Source organism: Schistocerca piceifrons, chromosome 1 (assembly GCF_021461385.2).
Source record: "Schistocerca piceifrons isolate TAMUIC-IGC-003096 chromosome 1, iqSchPice1.1, whole genome shotgun sequence".
NCBI lineage: Eukaryota > Metazoa > Arthropoda > Insecta > Orthoptera > Acrididae > Schistocerca > Schistocerca piceifrons.
The window spans coordinates 1,127,239,848-1,127,258,972 of NC_060138.1; the positions used below are offsets into that span (position 1 = coordinate 1,127,239,848).

At 44.6% G+C, this 19,125-nt stretch overlaps 1 protein-coding gene across 1 annotated transcript in view; it reads left to right on the forward strand.

Moving 5' to 3' along the window:
* Positions 1 to 249: 249 nt before the first annotated feature.
* LOC124778248 overlaps positions 250 to 19,125 on the forward strand; it is a 123,696-nt gene continuing 104,820 nt past the window's right edge. The window contains exons 1-4 of the mRNA XM_047253630.1: positions 250 to 421; positions 4,441 to 4,563; positions 12,855 to 13,018; positions 14,273 to 14,577. Coding sequence (XP_047109586.1) covers positions 250 to 421; positions 4,441 to 4,563; positions 12,855 to 13,018; positions 14,273 to 14,577 — 764 coding nt within the window. The remainder of the gene's footprint in view (positions 422 to 4,440; positions 4,564 to 12,854; positions 13,019 to 14,272; positions 14,578 to 19,125) is intronic.

Below are 19,125 nucleotides of genomic sequence, written 5' to 3' on the forward strand. Positions count from 1 at the left end.
AAAACTTTCGCTCGCTTTCACACGAGTAACACGACTCGCAGCCAGTTTGGGCACACATTTCCGACCACCACTTAAATTAACGACGCCAATCCGTTTTATAACCATGCCAACCCTAGGCAGATAAGGGACAAAGGGGCAAGAAAAAGAAGTATAGTTATTCAACATGTCACCGTCGTGATGTTAACCATGACCTCTGGGTTATACTTGTTGTGACTTACATGTCCGACAGTTTTCGACAAGCTTACCACGATGACGGTGGAAAATCTGCGAAGGAAGGCTGCAGAAGCAGAGAGAGGCAAGGACGACAATGACGCTGACGTCGACGACGACGACACGAGCGGCATAGCTGGCACACTTCGACGCTGGAACATCAACCCCAACCTGGTGATGCTCAAGATCACGCTGTTCGTCATGTACGGAGGTGAGTGCCTTCTACAGAAATGCCTGGTCTCTTGCTTAGTAATGGCAGTAATCTACTCAGAATCTATGATCGCCTGTTTGTCTTGTTTAAAACATCACAAAGTTTAATTGTACATATGACACATTAACTTTCAGTATCTACGTATGCCTTTTGTTGGAGCAATTCTTGACAGTAATTTTGGTTGCTGCAGATCATGTCCTTCTGTTGGATTTCATGCCAAGGATCCCAAGTCAAGGACAGTCGGAATGTTCTCCAATGAATTTTTGCTATAGTAACTTGTAAAAATGTGTTGGATACTTCGATGCAATTTCTGTACCATACTGATGGTATTAGCAGGTAAAGGAATGACTTTCAGTCTCATTTACAGAACGGAAGGTTAGGCGGTCTTACTTATAGCTGCCTCTCGTTTTTTTTTTTTTTTTTTTTTTTTTTTTTTTTTTTTTTTTTTTTTTTTTTACAATCCATCAAGTCGATTCCGGCTCCTGGTGACATGACAAATTAAGTCCACCTATAAATGATGTCCCAGAAACGTTGCGACAAACTTCGAGTGTTTGTAGTGTCTCTTCAGGAACAAAATAGTGCATGGGAACCTGTGTTCGGGAACGTCAGTCAATGACGCTACAGAGCCTCGAAGTTACAGGGCAGCGCCTCCCACTAGGCCATCCCTTCGGCAGAAAAACGTGACTTTGTTCGCTGATGGACGGTAGGCGGAAGGTCTCTTAATGTTGTTTGTTATTCGGTAATCGCGACTGTTTGACACGATCACCAGCGGGGAAGATGGAGCTAGCTGCTGCGTAGACAGGCCTTGTCTCCTGTGAATGCTGTGCTCTGTTGCCTTGCTGAACGACAGTTTCAGACACGTGTTTCCATCTGCAATTTATTTTTTTCCTATATACCGAAAAAATTGGAGGTTGTAGAGGGTACCAGGAGAAAAATAAACTGTGGATGGAAACCCGTATCCGAAAAAGCGTATATATACAGTGTATATATATAAGCTATACACGGCGAACTTCGTTCCCCCTCTGCAAATCTTTATATGTTATAGCTGACCCGGCAAACGTTGTTTTGCCATATAAATTATCTCTAGTCTATAAGAATAATGTATACGTGTAACACAATATATACCTGGCGAACTTCGATGTATACGTGTGACACAATAGCCGTTGTTGGCGGGAGCTCGTGACACAAACAATAATAATGGCCGAAAAGTCTGTGGGGAGTGAGAAAAGGCTTAGGGGGAAGTCCGACAGTATCGGCCACTATTAGTTCTAGCGTTTCTACGGTAGATGGCGCGGATTTAACAACTGCAGCCGACACACGGCTCGTCCACGAGCATACCAACATAGCGGCAATTTCGTGTCGAAACGTGTTCGACAGCATTATGAATAACGCCAAGCTCACACACATCGGTTTTTATCGTACGTAAAAATATTGTACGATTAAATTCTTTTAGAGGAACAAAGGAGAGGATAGGAACTTCTTTGTTACACTAAAAGAATTTGATCGTACGATGTATTTCCGTACGATAAAAATCGATGCGTGTGCGCTAGGCCCAAATGTCGGTTTGGCGAATGATGCGTGCTATCTGGTTAAACTTCTCGGTCTAGTTACGTTGATTCAAAGAGGGATATTCGAGTCGTTGCTTTTGGTACGTTATCGTCAATTTCCTACGTATCGAATAGTGAAAGACTATCACCGGTAGACACCTAGCGGGGATAACTGATCAAGTGTTAATTGACCAGTTATCGACCGGCGTTGAAAATTATTAAATTACTAAAATCGCTATTAAAAAATAGGGGTTGGTGGTAGAAGGGTGAAAATTTAGGGTTGTGCGTATTTTTAATGCCACATCATAAAAAATAAAAATAAAAAGTTCTGTCCAAAAAGTAAGAAATTTTTTTGGGGGTGGACCACCCTTACCATTTAGCGGTATGAAAAATAGATTACGACCTGTTCTCAGACCTACCGAATATACATGTTAAATTTCATCAGAATCGATAGAGCCGTTGATCAAGTGATAATTGATCAGTTATCGACTGGCGTTAAAATTTATTAAATTACTAAAATCGCTATTAAAAATAGGGGTTGGTGGTAGAAGGGTGAAAATTTAGGGTTGTATGTTTTTTAATGCCACATCATAAAAAAATTAAAAAGTTCCGCCCAAATAATAAGAAAAATTTTTTGGGGGGTGGACCACCATTATCACTTCGGGATATGAAAAACAGATTACGGCCGGTTCTCAGACCTGCCGAATATACATGTTAAATTTCATCAGAATCGATCGAGCCGTTTCGGAGGAGTACGGCAACTAACACTGCGACACGAGAATTTTATATATAAAGTTTTTGCATTTTTAGAATAAAGAATCATAAATTAATAAATTCTAAATTGCTTAAATGTGTTAACGGCATATCTTCAACCGTACCTTTTTTCTTTGTTCAGCAGTTATTGTTAATGTTAAACATACACTGAAGAGCCAAAGAAACAGGTACACCGGCCCAATGTCGTGTAAGGCCCCCGCAAGCAGGCAGAAGAGCCGCATGCCACACGGACTCGCCTAATGTCTGAAGTAGTGCTGGAGGGAACTGACACCATGAATCCAGCAGGGCTGTCCATAAATCCATAAAAGTACGAGGGGCTGGAGATCTCTTCTCAACAGCACGCTGCAAGGCATCCCAGATATGCTCAGTAATGTTCACGTCTGGGGAGACTGGTAGCCAGCGGAAGTGTTTAAACTCAGGATAGTGTTCCTAGAACCACTCTGTAGCAATTCTTGGTGTGTGGACTGTCACATTGTTCTGCTGGAATTGCCCAAGTCCGTCGGAATTCACAATGGACATGAACAGATGCAGGTGGTCAGACATGGTGCACGTACTTGTCACCTGTCACAGTCGTATCTAGGCTTATCAGGGGTCCCTTATCATTTGAACTGCACACGTCCCTCACCATTACGGAGCCTCCACCAGCTTGAACAGTCCCCTTCTGACATGCAGGGTCCATGGATTCATGAGGTTGTCTCCATACTCATACACGTCCATCCGCTCGATACAATTTGAAACGGGACTTGTCTGACCTGGCAACACGTTTCCAGTCATCAACAATCCAACATCGATGTTGACGGGCCCATGCAAAGTGCATAGCTTTGTGTCGTGCACATCAAGGGTACACGATGAGGCCTTCGTCTCCGAAAGCCCATCGATTATCTTCATTGAATGGTTCGCACGTTGACACTTGTCGATGGCCCAGCATTGAAATCTGCAGCAATTTGCGGAAGGGTTGCACTTCTGTCACGTCGAACGATTCTCTTGAGGCGTCGTTGGATCTTTTTCCGGCCAGAGCGATGTCGGAGATTTGATGTTTTACCGGATGCCTGATATTCACGGCCGGCCGCGTTGGTCTCGCGGTTCTAGGCGCGCAGTCCGGAACCGTGCGACTGCTACGGTCGCAGGTTCGAATCCTGCCTCGGGCATGGATGTGTGTGATGTCCTTAGGTTAGTTAGGTTTAAGTAGTTCTAAGTTCTAGGGGACTGATGACCACAGCAGTTGAGTCCTATAGTGCTCAGAGCCATTTTTTTGATATTCACGGTACACTCATTAAATTGTCGTATGGGAGAATCCCCACTTCATTGCTACCTCGGAGATGCTGTGTCCCATCGTTCGTGCGCCGAGTATAACACCACATGCAAACTCACTTAAATCTTGGTAACATGCCATTGTAGCAGCAGTACCTGATCTAGCAACTGCCCCAGACACTTGTCTTATATAGGTGTTGCCAATCGCAGCGCAGTATTCTACCTTTTTACATATCTCTGTATTTTAATAGGCATGCCTGTACCAGTTTTTTTTGGCGCCTCAGTGTATTATGTGCAGCAAAGAATACACGCCTTCTTCCAATCTGCCCCAAATAAGCCAAAAGCAGCACTGCTCTAGTGGGTCGAATGAATGATGGACAAAAGGGTATAAGGGAGCAGACCATCTGCATGAAGGAAGTAGTACAGACAGTTTGATATCTGTTGCAGCGACAGCGGCGCTGTTGCCATACCTGACGATCCACATGCAGAGCATCGGGCTAACCGTGGAGGAGATCGCCTTCGTCTACCTCGCGCTGCCATTCACCACGTTCCTCAGCCCGCCCGTCACTGGTGAGTCAAGTCTCCGGAAGCTGCCATCTCCACGTCTGTAAAGCTGCCACACGCAATAAAAGTCGCGCCACTTGGTTGCCACTCAAGTAACGTCACTGAAGTTGCCCATGAAAACACTCAAATTCCTCTGGCGCCACTAGAGTGACGCCACTTTTAGCCATGTCCCAAAAGTTGAAGCCTATATAACTTTGTGACGCCACCTCCTTTCCCCCACCACCAATTAGCGTCAGAAGTAAATCAAGCAGGGACCATCACGATTCCAGTGCTTCCAAAACTAATATCCATATTTAGTGGTTTTCCTCTCTATACTTCCATATTACGAACGTATGTAGTTTCAGTGTCACGCCACAGTAAAGATCTCTCGAAAATACGCCGTTTTTAGCACAGTCTGTTGTGCTACATTGGCAGGAAGTGCGACTTTGTATATAAAACCTTTGTGAGCACATAATGGTTAATTTATGTGGTAAAAAGTACTATTATGTTTGTGTTATACAAGGTGTATGAAAAAGAATCATCCGATTTCTGAAACTAATAAACGTATACAATGGATTTTTTTTTTTCATGAACGGGAAAGTCAAAGAGTTTTTTTCATGCCTTTTCATAGGTCTTCAATATGCCCCACCCCCTTGAGATGCATGGCATATTCAATGTGGTATTCAAATTGTTCCCACACTGCAGCAAGCATATCTTGAGTTACAGCTTCCACAGCTGCCATTATGCGACGTCGCAGTTAATCAGTTCATTCGTTGTTGTTGGTAACAGTGGCCCATAAACAGAGTCTTTTATAAACCCCCACAAGAAATAATCACATACAGTCACCTTGGAGGCCAGTAATGTGAGGCTGATTCATTTGGACCAGTGCGACCGATCCATCGTTCAATAATCCTTTGATTTAAAAATTCCCACACTTCCAGATGCTAGTGTCGCGGTGTCCCATGTAAAACTTGACAGTTTTCTCTTTCCAACAGTACATTGTTCGCATGTATCTCAAATAACATAATACACTCCTGGAAATGGAAAAAAGAACACATTGACACCGGTGTGTCAGACCCACCATACTTGCTCCGGACACTGCGAGAGGGCTGTACAAGCAATGATCACACGCACGGCACAGCGGACACACCAGGAACCGCGGTGTTGGCCGTCGAATGGCGCTAGCTGCGCAGCATTTGTGCACCGCCGCCGTCAGTGTCAGCCAGTTTGCCGTGGCATACGGAGCTCCATCGCAGTCTTTAACACTGGTAGCATGCCGCGACAGCGTGGACGTGAACCGTATGTGCAGTTGACGGACTTTGAGCGAGGGCGTATAGTGGGCATGCGGGAGGCCGGGTGGACGTACCGCCGAATTGCTCAACACGTGGGGCGTGAGGTCTCCACAGTACATCGATGTTGTCGCCAGTGGTCGGCGGAAGGTGCACGTGCCCGTCGACCTGGGACCGGACCGCAGCGACGCACGGATGCACGCCAAGACCGTAGGATCCTACGCAGTGCCGTAGGGGACCGCACCGCCACTTCCCAGCAAATTAGGGACACTGTTGCTCCTGGGGTATCGGCGAGGACCATTCGCAACCGTCTCCATGAAGCTGGGCTACGGTCCCGCACACCGTTAGGCCGTCTTCCGCTCACGCCCCAACATCGTGCAGCCCGCCTCCAGTGGTGTCGCGACAGGCGTGAATGGAGGGACGAATGGAGACGTGTCGTCTTCAGCGATGAGAGTCGCTTCTGCCTTGGTGCCAATGATGGTCGTATGCGTGTTTGGCGCCGTGCAGGTGAGCGCCACAATCAGGACTGCATACGACCGAGGCACACAGGGCCAACACCCAGCATCATGGTGCGGGGAGCGATCTCCTACACTGGCTGTACACCACTGGTGATCGTCGAGGGGACACTGAATAGTGCACGGTACATCCAAACCGTCATCGAACCCATCGTTCTACCATTCCTAGACCGGCAAGGGAACTTGCTGTTCCAACAGGACAATGCACGTCCGCATGTATCCCGTGCCACCCAACGTGCTCTAGAAGGTGTAAGTCAACTACCCTGGCCAGCAAGATCTCCGGATCTCTCCCCCATTGAGCATGTTTGGGACTGGATGAAGCGTCGTCTCACGCGGTCTGCACGTCCAGCACGAACGCTGGTCCAACTGAGGCGCCAGGTGGAAATGGCATGGCAAGCCGTTCCACAGGACTACATCCAGCATCTCTACGATCGTCTCCATGGGAGAATAGCAGCCTGCATTGCTGCGAAAGGTGGATATACACTGTACTAGTGCCGACATTGTGCATGCTCTGTTGCCTGTGTCTATGTGCCTGTGGTTCTGTCAGTGTGATCATGTGATGTATCTGACCCCAGGAATGTGTCAATAAAGTTTCCCCTTCCTGGGACAATGAATTCACGGTGTTCTTATTTCAATTTCCAGGAGTGTAGTTATGATTGTTTAAATTCGGATGATTCTATCTGATACACCTTGTATAATGCATGGATAAGATTTGTGTGTGAATAAGCAAATATTATTGAGTAATTAGTGGAACCTGATTTTTAGTTTCACAGCAACTCACATAATTCTGCAAATAGGAAAATTAATGCAACGCTGTCAGTACATTAGGATTCAAGTACTGGCAACTTCAATTCTCTGAAACTTTTGCTCAGTGGATTTGAGAAAGGAAGCAACAATGTTTCTGGTGGTAGCATAATTTCGAATTGAATATAGCTTTTGATACGGTAAATCACAACTATATAGTATCTTTTAGTGTAACTGCAGGAAGCATAGTTACAAAATTCAGTATGGAACAACTTTAATATTTGTGGGGTGCAAGAGTCAAAATATTTGCTTTCAAATAAGTCTTCAGGGCATTGTAAGTAGCATCCTAAACATCACAAACGACCATTCAAATTGTAGTGGTGAGGACATGGTATAAATATTGGATAAATGATAGGTAATCGCCAGACATCAAATAAGAAAGTGCCCCTTACAGTTTCACTCAAGCAAGTACTGTAGCTTAAATGTATCGGATTTTTTTTAACAGATGTCGATAAGTAGCTCAACAATTACTCGAAATTTACTTTTGCTGTTGAAATTGGTTCAAGAACAGATTTTCGTTTATATGTGTTTTAATGCCCCTGTGTTACTTCTGCACAAAACCCACTTCCATTATGCTTCCTCTTCTTATTGGATCCTTGGCTCAATTCTAATGCCGTAACCTGAATGACAACACCAGTTTCTGTCTGAATAGTCTCAGCTGAGGCCATATTGAAAACCAAGAAGATGTGGAAACAGCAGCACATGCCACCACTGCAGTATCAGCTGTCATGTTTTTTTTTTCTTTTGTACTGAGGCGCCACTTTAGTTGCTTGTGGGAACCTTGCTTAAAGGTTGGAGCAAGCGACATATGTCGCTTTGTTAAAGTCCCTTTTACACGACTTTCTTGTTTCAATTGAGTGCTCTTGACAAGAGAGACTACTCCCCTGTGCTGAGTCTCGCTTGTCACGAGTGATCATTTTCATTTACACGTCAGCGACAAAAAATGCGCATGTTGTATGAGCAGTTTGCCGTCCAATTTGGTACCTGAACGATGAAAGTGACGCTGTGAGGGACTATTCTGTACGATCAAGCAACGATAAAAGACTTAATAATCAAAGCAGAATACATATTAGATGTTCTAAACAAAGCTCGTTTGGTAAACTGAAAGAACAGGAACCATGTCGTCCAAACATTTCAAAATATCTATATTCATCTGCTCGAGAAAATCTGTAATTACAATCACGTCAAGGAAAATTTATAAAGCAATAAACAATGCCTTTTTACTTTACCCTTTGTGTCTTATATTCTTTGTAGATGCCAAATAACAGAAATTTATTTTTCTCGCTAAGCCGCTATAACTTCTTCACTGTGTTCTAACTTCTTCACCGTTGAAACTATTTTCATTAAAAAACAAACGTTTATCTAAACACGTTTTTATTTATACTTTTTTTCTTCAGCTACCGGTATCGTAAAACGTACATTCTGGTAGCTATTTGCTTTAAAATAATTCATTGCTCTTGTGGAACACGCTAATAGGCAAAATACCACACCTCGGTGCAACCTTTGCAGCGTATCACGAAAACAAAACGAACAACAAAATAAGGTTAAGAAGACACAAAAGCACAAAATCCGTTACTGTAACAGGTGTGAGTTCGGCGAGGTTAACTCTACTTCCGAGGTTAGGTTGCGGTCACAGTGGCAATAAGATCGGTGGGTTCCGCGACGACCGACGTCGCACGAAGATGGCCGATCTTTTCAAATCAGTATGCATGTATGTCATAATGCAGCCGCTCTAATTGCTGGAATTACAGACTTAGGATGACAATCGGTAATATCCAAATCAGTTTGTTTTCGCATACACGAAATGTGGACTATGAAAAATTCATAAAAATGGAGTTTCTCATCCTGAGGATGAAAAATATAATCGTGATATTAGTGTTGTTGTAGTCTTCAGTCTGAAGACTGGTTTGATGCAGCTCTCTACGCAACCGTTCTGTCCTGTGCAAAGTTCTTCATCTCTGAATAACCGCTGAGAGCTATATTCTTTTGAATTTGCTTATTGTATTCCTCTCTTGGTCTCCCTCTATGATTTTTATCCTGCAATACTAAATTGGTAATCCCTTGCTGTCTCAAAATTTGTCCTATAAACCGATCTCTTCCTCTGGTCATATTATAGGCTACAAAATTTCTTTTCTCCCCAGTTCTTTTTCAGAGCCTCCTCATTAGTTACACGATCTACCCACTCAATCATCATCATTCTTCTGTAGCACCACATTTCTAAAGCGTCTGTGCTGTTCTTGTCTAAACTGTTAATCGTCCATATTTCACTTTCATATGTGGCCACACTCCATGCAAATACTTTCAGAAAAGACTTCCTAACACTTAAATCTATAATCGACGTTAACAAATTTCTTTTCTTCACAAACGCTTTTCTTCTCATTGCCAGTCTACATTTTCTATCTCTCTACATCGATCATCAACAATTATTTTGCTGCTCAAATAGCAATACTCATCTACTACTTTAAGTCTAGTTCCCTAATCTAATTCCCTCAGCATCACCTGATTTATTTCTACTACATTTCATTAACCTTACTTTGCTTTTGTTGGTGTTCGTCTCATATCCTCCCTCCAATGGACTGTTCATTCTGTTCAGCTGCTCTTCCAAGTCCTTTGCTATCTCTGACGGAATTACAACGTCACTGGTAAACCTCAAAGTTTTTTTTTTTCCCTTTCCCCTGGACTTTAACTCCAGTTCCAAATTTTTCTTTGGTTTCCTTTATTGCTTGCTCAACATAAAGACCATGTCACACTACCTTCTCAACCGCTGCTTTCCCTTCTTGCTCCTCGACTCTTATAGCTGCTGTCTGGTTTCTGTACAACTCACCTCCATGGATTCCCACTCGAGTTGCTGAAGCATATCCATACCATGTGCACGCTGATCGTACACTGCTAACAAATCTAGCATCTCGTCTTTCTTTTCAATCCTACCTGGTGCGGATCCCTCGACTTCCCTACCACAGTCCTCACATGCTCATTCCATTTCATAGCGCTTCGCAACGTTACACTCTCGCTCCAAGAGGTCCTCCACTGGCACTGAGCGATGCAGTCGTACATCTTCAGCCATAAAAATGAAGTCAGGGCTCAATGTACCCCACAAAAGACGCACATGGGGAATGAGTATAGTGTCACACTAATGTTGACCAGTGAGCGTACCATGTTGAAAGATCTGAAGGATGGAACATTGTACCTCCCCAAACCGTAACACCTGGACCAGCAAAGCGATCATGTTCGACGATGTTCTGAGGTGCATTATGTTCAGGATGACAATAATTGAACTGTAAGAAAAAAAACGTAAATTACGAGGGTCACTCCAAAATAAATGCACACTATTTTTTTTTAAATCCAGCTTTTATTCTACATGTTTGAAAGTTTTACAGTGTGTAGATACATCCTTTAGGAACAATATTTTGATTTCTCCACATAATTTCCATCCTTCTCAACTGCCTTACGCCATCTTGGAACCAGCGCCTGTATACCCGCACGGTAGAGTTCTGGAACAACCTGCTGGAGCCACTGTTTGGCAGCGTGCACAAGGGAGTCATCTTCGAACCCTGTTCAACGAAGAGAGTCTTTCAGTTTCCCAAAGAGATGATAGTCACATGGAGCCAGGTCAGGACTCTAAGGCGGGTGTTTCAGTGTTGTCCATCCGAGTATTGTGGTCGCTCCATGGTTTTTTGACTGACATGTGGCCATGCATTGTGGTGCAACAGCAAAACCTCCTGCTTTTGCCGATGTGGTCGAACACGACTCAGTCGATCTTGAAGTTTCTTCAGTGTCGTCACATATGCATCATAATTTATGATGGTTCCACTTGGCATGATGTCCACAAGCAAGAGTCCTTCAGAATCGAAAAACACCGTAGCCATAACTTTTCCAGGGGAAGGTGTGGTTTTGAATTTTTTTCTTGTGTGAATTTGCATGATGCCACTCTATTGATTGCCTCTTCGTCTCTGGTGAAAAATGATGAAGCCATGTTTCATCACCTGTCACAATTCTTCCAAGAAATTCATCTCCACCATTCTTGTATCTTTGTGAGCCACTGTCAACATCCTGGTAACCCACCTGGCACAAACCTTTTTTAACGCCAACACTTTCAGTATTCTGCAAACACTTCCTTCCCCTGTCCCAACGTAGCGTGACAATTCGTTCACCGTGATACGTCTGTCAGCAGTCACCAATTCGTTAACACTCTGCACATTGTCTGGAGTGTGTGCAGTACGAGGCCTGCCACTGCGAGGACAATCCTCAATATTGCCGTGCCCGTATTCATCACGTAACTTGCTTGCCCACCGACTAACTGTGCTGCGATCGACAGCAGCATCTCCATACACCTTTTCAAGCTCTTGTAGATGTTTCCCACTGTCTCGTTTTCACAGCACAGAAATTCTATGACAGCACTTTGCTTCTGACGAACGTCAAGCGTAGCAGCCATCTTGAAGACATGCTGTGAAGGCGCCACTCACAGGAACAGGTTGAACTAAGTTTTAAAACAAACAGGAAGGATGTATCTACACACTGTAAAACTTTCAGACATGCAGAATGAAAACTGTATTTTTACAAAAGTAGTGTGCATTTCTTTTGGAGTAACCCTTGTAGTAACAAATTATTCCATACACACATTTTATTCAACATGTAAACGTCACTACAGACATTCGGATTTAGGTTATGACATGTTCGATGTGCCTGCCATCATTGGCGATGATGTGGCGCAGACGAATAGCGAAATTCTGCATGATCCGCTGAAGTGTCGGAACATCGATGCTGTCGATGATCTCCTGGATGGATGTTTTCAGTTCAGCAATGGTCTTGGAGTTATTGCTGTACGCCTTGTCTTTAATATAGCCCCACAAAAAGGAATCGCATGTGTTCAGATCCAGAGAATGTGCCGGCCAATCGAGGTGTATGCCAGTCGCCTCTTCATACCCCAGACCCGTAATACGAACCCCAAAGTGCTCCTCCAGGACATCAAACACTCTCCTGCTTCTGTAGAGCTTCGCCTTGCATGAACCACATCTTGTCGAAACCAGGGTGGCTTTGGATCATGGGGATGAAATCGTCTTCCAAAACCTTCACGTACCGTTCGATAGTCACTGTGCCATCAAAGAATATCGCACCGATTATTCCGTGACTGGACGCTGCACACCGCATAGTCACTCATTGAGGGTGAAGAGACTTCTTGATCGCGGAATGCGGATTCTCAGTGCCCCCAAAGCGCCAATTTTGTTTATTGACGAACCCATCCAAATGAAAGTGGGCTTCTTCGCTAAACCAAATCACAGAACGCCTACTAACTCCCATCATGCCCCATGGCCAACCGTGCAGTTTGAACGTCCTAACGCTAACTCTGAAACATCGCGTGGTGAGAGGTGGGACAGAAGCAAACAGGCAAATACATCAACAATTGGCAACAGAGACCTAAAAAATCCTGTAAAACTCAGCATTCAACACTGGCCTATACCGTACTGGAGCATCGCTCAGTAGCAAGAGTTCGTAGCAACAGGAAAAAATAAAATTTTACCTTCCTAAGCTTAAATTGACTGGACAGTAAAGAGAGGTGAGCGATCAAGGGCTGCACAAGGCAGCTCGTGGTTAAAGGGAGACAGAAGAATGTCTAGTCTACAGTTCAGTGGAGCTAGATGATTATCTGTGGACAGTAGGTTTTCGGAGTCGGCGCGCACGCCTGTAACGGCTTGGCCGGCGGCTGTTGCAGGGTACCTGGTGGACAAGTTCGGCAGGTACAAGCCGGTAGTGATCATCGCTCTGGTGCTCAACGCCGCCTTCCACCACTCGCTGATGCTCATCCCGCACATGGAGACGCCGGGGGACACGCCCTCCGCCTACGTCATGAGGCATCCGGATACGGGGAAGGTGGAGGTAAGTAGGCAGGCTATCTGCCGGGATGGGATGGTCATTTAGTCACTTTAAAGAACGAAAGCTGCGTATTAATGCACAATAGTCATTTAGTTTGACAGGTAATCATCATCACCATTGGGTTGTCTGCCTTGCGGCAGGTTTTGACTACATAGCCCTCCATGCTTCTGTTATCTCCTGCGTTCCTCTTCATTCTTTGGTACCCTCCTTGTGGCCTGCTGAGATCATTCAGTAGATGGAACTTTCTTCTGCCCTTCCCTCTCTTTCCCGGAACGAAACCATCAATTGCCTCTACTAGAAGGCAATCTCTTCTTAGATTTTATCCTAACCAGTTTAGTTTAGTGTTCTTCACCGTCAGCAGCATCCTCCGTTCTTCTCCAACTCTCCTCAGTACTTCTTCACTCCTCACCTTATCGGTCCAGCTGATCTTCTCCATTCTACACCATATCCACAATTCACAAGCTTCAATTCTCTACTCATCCTGCTTTCTCAAAGTCCATGTTTCTACTCCATACAAGGCCACGCTCCATATTAAGCACTTAACCAGTCGCTTCCTTAGCTCCTTGTTTAAACAACTAGTTAGCAGTTCACGCTGAAATTAATCTCCTTGACAGGTTAAAAAAAGTGTCAAACAATGGAAAATCCAGGATGGGATGTAATAGTAATATGAAAAGGATAGTTATAGGTTGCATGAAGAGTTGCATCAAACCAGTCTCTGGACTGAAGACCACAACAACAACAACAACAGTTATAGGTTTGTTTATAAATAATTCTTCTGCTGCCAGTCACGATTTTCTTTATTTGCTTTTCACATGACGCGTTTCGGGAAATGATTCTCATTTTCAAGTGTGTTTTTTGTGTGTATTATGCCATTTCTACGTGATGTTGTCGATGTGTGAGGGTCTGCTTCATTTCGTTGGCTTTACTGCATAAGAAACACGCGATGTTTTTTAGTTGGTTATCGATCTTTTTGTAAAGTAAGTGACGAAATTTAGAAGAAGGGGACCAAACAGCGAGATCATCACTCCCATCGGATTAGGGAAGGATGGGGAAAAGAAGTCGGACAAACCCTTTCAGTGGAACAATTCCGGCATTTACCTGAAGCGATGTAGGGAAATCACGGAAAACGTAAATGAGGACAGCCGGAGGCAGGTTTGAACCGTCGTCCTCCTGTATGCATTTCCGTAAGGATTAACTACTTTTGGTGTGGTACTGGCGACCGGTCTGTTCTCTCCAGCGTTCCTCCCGTTTGCGCAGGTGTGGTGGAGCCCCTGCCCGAGCCGCGAGTGCCCCGAGGAGGAGGAGCTGGACATGATCCTGGCGTCGTGCACGGACCACTGCCTGCTCAAGGAGGCGCAGCCGGACCTGGCGACGGCGGCGCCTCCTCCGCAGCTGCGCCGCCCCCCGCAGATGCGGCCCAACCCGCCGCCCGCCGCACCGCCCCAGCTGTCGGTGCCCAAGGGCTGCCCCACGCTTGACGAGCTGATGGCGGCCGCCGGCATGGCCGTTACGCCCAAGCCGCTGCACTTCCTCATGGGCTGGGACAAGCGCAAGAACCGGCGGTAAGGGCTCTTTTCGCCGCGCGGTCTGAGGCGTCTTTTATGGTCCGTGCGGCTCCCCCCGTCGGAGGTTCGATTCTGCCCTTGGGTATGGGTGTGTGTGTTGTCCTTAGCACAAGTTAGTTTAAGTTAGATTAAGTAGTGTGTAGGCTTAGGGACCAATGACCTCAGCAGTTTGGTCCGATAAGACCTTACCACAAATTTAAAAAAAAAAAAAGCTCTTTTTAACCATCATGCTTAAATAGAAGGTAAACTTTTCACAGAACCGCTGCCAGACAACACTATCTGATCAAAAGTAATCGGAGAACAATCAGTTCGCATCAAACTCAGTGTGTACATCGTGGCTTCAACTTTGCTTGGGACAGTTCCAATCGGTGTCTGAATATCTGGGCAGGGATGGCAGCGCATTCTTTCTCTAGAGGCAAAATCAGAGAAGGTAGTTGAAGTGCGAAGATTTGGGCTTTTAATTTGATCACGAAAGAAAACAACGAAGGTGTGGACCACGGGGATTCGATACAGCTCATTCATTGGTACAGCAGACAAATCTATTTAACACAAACAGAATTACATTAATCCAAGAAAGAATTTAATTACGCAACAATTAATTTGAATAGTGAACAATAATCGGTGATGGAAGAAATTGCCAATTATAACTCGCACGCAGTCACTGTTTGCCAGACCGTAAGATAAAAGACTAATGATAAAAAGTTCAAGCCAAATATACTGAACCGCCAAAGAAAGTGATATAGGCATGCTTATTCAAATACAGAGGTATGTAAACAGGCAGAATACGACGCTGCTGTCGGCAACGCCTATACAAGACAAGTGTCTGCTGCAGTTGTTAGATCGGTTACTGTTGCTACAATGGCAGGTTACCGAGGTTTAAGTGAGTTTGAACGTGGTGTTATAGTCGGCGCACGACCGATGGGACACAGCATCTCCGAGACAGCGATGAAGTGGGGATTCTCCCATACGACCATTTCACGAGTGTGCCGTGAACATCAGGAATCCGGTAAAACATCAAATCTAAAACATCGCTCCGGCCGGCAAAATTCAATGCTGGGCCATCGACAAGTTTCAGCGTGCGAACCATTCAACGAAACATCATCGACACGGGCTTTCGGAGCCGAAGGACCCAAGTTGTCAACAAGGCACTGTGGTGTCGACTGTGTTTACGTAGAATGGACTGGGTCCTCTGGTCCAGCTGAACCGATCATTGATTGGAAATGATAGTGTTCGGCTACTTGGAGACCATTTGTTCCCAAAAAGCGGCGGAATTTTTGTGGATCACAATGCGCCATGTCACCGGGCCACAGTTGTTCACGATTGGTTTGAAGAACAGTCTGGGCAGTTCTAACGAATGATTTGGCCACCCAGATCGCTCGACTTGAAATCCATCCAACATTTATGGGACATAATCGACAGGTCAGTTCGTGCAAAAAACCTTATAATGGCAACACTTTAGCAATTGTGGACGGCTATAGAGACAGCATGTCTCAATATTTCTGCAGGGGACTTGCAACAAGATGTTAGTCCATGCCACTCGAGATGCTGCACTATGCCGAGCAAAAGTAGGTGCGACACGATGTTAAAAGGTATTCCATGACTTTTGTTCCCACAGTGTAAAGGGACCTCACCCTAACCACGAAGAACTCGCTATACCGTAAAATTACCTCCTCTGTACTTCTCTGCGCCTAATAAATGTAACACAGTGCGCATACATAGGAAAAGAAAGCCACTGCTATACAGCTACACCTATTGATGACAAACCACTGGAAACAGTACCTACCGTAAAATATCTAGGAGTAGCTATCTAGAGCGACCTGAAGTGGTATAACCACTTAAAACAAATAGTGGGGAAAGCAGATACCAGACTTAGATTTATAGGATGAATCTTAAGGAAATGTAACTCATCCACAAAGCAAATGGCTTATAAGGCGCTTGTCCGACCGACTCTTGAGTACTATTCATCTACCTGGGATGCCTATCAGGTTGGCCTGATAGAAGAGATAGAGAATATCCAACGAAGAGCTGCGCGTTTCGTCACGGGACCGTTTAGCCGGCGCGAGAGCGTTATGGAGATGCTCAATAAACTCCATTGGCAGACGTTACAAGAGAGGCGTTGTGCATCGCGGAGTAGTTTACCGTTGAAATTTCGAAAGAGCACTTTCCGGGGAGAGTGGGAGAACATATTACTTAGCCCCACATACTAAGACGACACTCGACAGGCATACAATTTAATTAGAAGCCGCTTGTGGGGAACAGTGTCAAAAGCCTTATGGTGATTTCTGACGTTCCATAAGGTAGTGTTATAGGTCCTCTGCTGTTCGTTATCTATATAAACGATTTGAGAGACAATCTGAGCAGCCGTCTTAGGTTGTTTGCGGATGATGCTGTCGTGTATCGTCTAGTAAAGCCGTCAGGAGATCAAAATAAATTACAAAACTATTTAGAAACTAGATCTATATGGCGCGCAAATTGGCAACTGACCCTAAATAATGAAAAATGTGAGGTCATCCCACGACTGCCAGAAGGAATCCGTTAAACTTCGGTTGCACGTTAAATCAGTCAGATCTAAAGGCCGTAAATTCAACTAAATACCTAGGAACTAGAATTACGAACAACTTAATTTGGAATGAACATATAGAAAATGTGGGGAAGACGAACCAAAGACTGCGTTTTATTGGCAGATCTACTAAAGAGGCTGCTTACCCTACCCTTGTCAATCCTCTTTTGGAGTACCGCTGCGCAGTGTGGGATCGTTACCAGATAGGGTTAGCGAACTACATTGAGAAAGTTCAAAGAAGAGTAGCACGTTTTGTACTATCGAGAAGTAGGGGAGAGTGTGTCACTGACATGATGAATGATTTGGGGTGGACATCATTAAAACAAAGGCGTTTTTCGTTACGGCAAAATTTTCTTACGAAATTTCAATCACCAACTTTTTCCTCAGAATACGAAAATATTTTGTTAACGGAGACCTAAAGAGGGAGAAACGATCATCATAGTAAAATAAGGGAAATCAGTGTTCGCGCAGAAGCATATAGATGTTCGTTTACTCCGTGCGCTATTCGAGATTGGAGTAATAGTAATTGTGAGGGCGGTTCCGTGAGCTCTCTGTCAGGCACTTAAGGGTGATTTGGAGAGTATTCATGAAGATGTAGATCTAGAAGTGTACATTCTTCACCATATACGACCCGGTGGCATGACAGTAACTCATGTTCTAAAACCTCCCTTATCTAGTGATTGCTAGTCAGTTCTCTCTCAACACAATGGAGTGAAGATCGCATGTTGCACCCAATGGCACACCAGACCACAACATCTGGCGTTTATTTGCTATGCTGCATATCATTACTCGCTGACCAGATTGCGAATGACATAATGACTGTAGGAAGCATGAAACGGGACACATCGGGAAACAATACAGTTTGCCACTCAGCGCGCCGGCAATCCCTATTGTCCAGCACCTGACCATCATCGTGTACGGCTTTTCTATCCTTTGAGTCTAATCAGGCATCACTATCTTGGAAGCCGTCCTTTTACGAGTGGAAACCTTACCATACAGAGTGATTTAAAAAGAAAGAACAGATTTCAGTTGCTTATCACAGACAAACTATAAAAGATAGCACATAGCGCGTGTCACTGGATAGGGGAAGGTTCAAAGTTTTGACACAGCTGCACTGTTGTTGGACTACAGCACAAGAGAAATCTTTTTGTGTGTTGGTTGGAGTTTGTGCGAAGTTAACTCGTTGTTGAATTGCTAAGTGCATTCCGCCGTCGATTCAGCAAGATCCTGTCTCTACACAAGCAGATTTGTGATTGGCATACAAAAGTTCTTGGGAGCTGGTTGTATATGAAAAGGGAAGAGCACTGGTTGTCCACGCACGTCAGATGAAAATGTCGAGCGTATCCGAGATGCTTTCTCATGGACCCCTCGGAAGTCCTCAAGATGGGTACCCCGGGAACTTCAACTTCCTCAAACAACAGTGTGGCGTGTGCTTGAACGATGCCTGAGTATGAAGCCTTACAAGTTGCAGTTACTGTAGGAATTACGTAACGTCGACCGTAACAGAAGGTACCAATTTTGCATTTAAATTCTCCAGGATATGGTACAGGACATCTTTTCCGAACGACTCTACTTTGCGGGCGAATCGACGTTTCATCTATCGGGTAAAGTAAACCGCCATAATGTAAGAATTTGGGCGTCACAAATTCCTGGTGTTCTGTACCGTTTCTGTTCGCGAAGCTTATGGACCTTTCTTTTTTTTTCTAGAGTAAACTGTGACATGAATGTCGTACCTTGACATGTTGCAAAATTAGTTGTTTCCTCAACTTCACGAAGATTTCAACAATTTCATTTTTATGCAGGATAGTACCCCGTCTCTCTTTCATCTTGAAATGCGGCGTTATCTTAGGATTGGAAAAGCTGAACAAGATCTTGTTCATTGTTTTTGGCCTCCCAGGTCACCAGACCTAACACATTGCGATTTTTTTCTGTGGATGTACATAAAAGGACAGTCTTTGTCCCATCTATGGCAGCTACCGTTCAAG